At 29.8% G+C, this 2,469-nt stretch overlaps 2 protein-coding genes across 2 annotated transcripts; one reads left to right on the plus strand and one right to left on the minus strand.

Moving 5' to 3' along the window:
• Positions 1–1,889: 1,889 nt before the first annotated feature.
• On the minus strand, positions 1,890–2,469 carry K452DRAFT_338792 (uncharacterized protein; the record flags this gene model as incomplete). Its single annotated transcript, XM_033545291.1, has 1 exon — positions 1,890–2,469. The coding sequence occupies exon 1, from the start codon at positions 2,100–2,102 to the stop codon at positions 1,890–1,892; it is 213 nt and encodes a 70-aa protein (XP_033390818.1). The 5' UTR covers positions 2,103–2,469.
• On the plus strand, positions 2,185–2,454 carry K452DRAFT_212276 (uncharacterized protein; the record flags this gene model as incomplete). Its single annotated transcript, XM_033536191.1, has 1 exon — positions 2,185–2,454. A coding segment is annotated over one exon (270 nt), but the record flags the coding sequence as incomplete, so codon positions are not given.

Consider the following 2,469-nt stretch of genomic DNA (forward strand, 5'->3'; position numbering starts at 1 on the left):
AATATTAAAGGGAAAGGAGTAGTCTATAGTAACACCGCGCATATCCGCGCGGTAGCCTGGACCTTGTACCATAACTCTGGTACACATTGCATATAATACAATGCATACCATTACTATTATAAATGATTCAGACTTTTTACTATGACATTGTTTTACTTTTTAACCAATATCTAAAAAAAAGCACTATTTTATTTTTTTTAATCTTAATAAATCCTTAAATTTTAAGAATTAGTAAAGAAAAAAAAATTATAAGAGTGGTAAAAAACGGACTATACCATTATCATTAATAAGAATGATTTAATTAGATTATAGGTAAAAATTAGGGATTTTTTTTAAACTTATCTAGTACAGCAGAAGAAAAACTTTCAAAATATGAAATTTCATATAATTTCTTCTTCATATTTCTAAGTATTTCTCTTATTTTAGATAATTCAGTTAAATTTCCTTTATTCTTAACATAAGATCTAGCTCAGATTCTATACTCAACAGCTTTCATACCTTTCATGGTATTGTAAAAATAATTTATAATATTTTCAACTGCTCTTGAATTAGTTGTATCTAACATATAATAATTATAATTAGATTTATATTTAACCTTAGTCGGTATATGTAGTATATGTCTAATCCCTTCTAAAACTACACTATCTAATTTTTGAGTTATCCCAAACCCATGAACTATTCTAGAAGAGTCTTTTGAAACTAAATAAAAACTACCTTCACCTTCCACAAACCCAACCAATCAAGGTTTAGATATTACAGAAACAGCATCAACAAAGCTTTTTAAAGGTAAATTTACTTTGTTTCAAGCAGAAGAAATATAATTTGTAGGTGTTGATTCGTTTTTTAAAGCAAATAGTTTTTTATCCTTTTCATCTTTAGTAAGATTAGAATTATTTAAAATATAAAATGCTTTTTTTAATCTTAAATAATTAAAATGTTTACTTGTTAAAAGAGGATATTTATCAAAGATAGGGAATATAACTTTTTCAAGCTTTTGTCTATCTCTAATTAGTATTTGTGCTTTATCATTGTCTTTAGTAATAGAACCTACACCTAATTGTTTTTTAATATAATATAGTGCTCTTAAGTTATATCTAGATAAACCTATTTTATAAACTAAAATTCATTTATCATTTTGATAGTAAAACCCAAAAGTACCTTCACCATCTGTTATTCCTACTAATCATTGTTCAAATCAAGTTCTATCTTTCTTATTAAGATACTCTTTGTTTAGTCTCTGATGAGTAGAATAAAAATTTTTATCTACTCAGGCGTATTGCCCCCTTGCAATAGGCATTTTTACATATGTTATTAAAAAATTAGTTTTCTCTTTTGACCCCGACAGGGGTCAATGGAGAAAACCTACGGGGACCCGGCCGCCTTCGGCGGCCCCCCCGTTGGACAAACATGAGTAGCCTATTACGTGTGTTTCACTCAAATAGTTTATCACTTGAGGGCTTTCACGCATCGAAAAGAGTTTTATTGCCTCTGAGTCACCTCAGAGCAACTCCCTATCCACGAGAGTTCATCCTGTCGTTACTCTTTTTTTTTGAAAAAAAAAAGAATAAATAAACTTTTTCCCATCTCGTAATTGTTAACCCTGATTACATTTAACAGTAAAAACTGTTCAATGAATCTCAATTAAATTGAGTTCTTTTAGTATTCATGCTGTTTTTTAGGTAGATTAATTTAGATGTACCTTCTATAGTTATATACTCTCTAGATAATCTTATACGGTGAAATTCACGTCAATCTAAGAAATCTTGATATTTAGAACGTCGCGCTCTCGCGCGATGTTCAGCCGCCAATTAAGCAGGCGGCCGAACTAAATAAAGGATATCTGGATACATAATAAGAATAGGGATAACAATAATGAAACGTATTTTACTTTAACTGAATCTACCTCTATTCATACCTGATTTTATCAGGTCTATATGCTCCAACCCTTCTTTAGTTAAATGAGCTTTACTATCTATGATTTTTGCTACTTCGCAAAAATCTTTATAATCAGCTAATTTAGAACTTTGTAAAGGATATTTAGCAAATAGAGGTATAACTGTGAGAGCAATGTCAGAATGTTTTCTAACAACATATCGAGACATTCCTTTAGAATCTACAATTACCTTTCCACAATTGAGATAATTATTTAATAAGTTTAATAATGCGACATCTCTAATGTCTTGACTAAGAATAAATTTTAAACGCACTTGGTATCCAGAACTATGTGTTTTTGAAACACATTTTTCCACAAAAAAACAAGATTCACCATCGGCGAATCCTGCTAATCAATGGGGACTCTTGATCCCTTTACATTCAACCACTGGTCTGTCTTTTGGTACAATATTAGGGAAAGCTTTCTTTAAAACATCAGGTAAACCTAAGTTTAAAGAAGCTTTTAAACTAAAAATATCTAAAAGACCTTTACTAGTTAAATGCTCTTTACGGAGCATTAAGTCTATAACTTGTTTG

Source organism: Aplosporella prunicola (genome assembly GCF_010093885.1).
Source record: "Aplosporella prunicola CBS 121167 unplaced genomic scaffold K452scaffold_233, whole genome shotgun sequence".
NCBI lineage: Eukaryota > Fungi > Ascomycota > Dothideomycetes > Botryosphaeriales > Aplosporellaceae > Aplosporella > Aplosporella prunicola.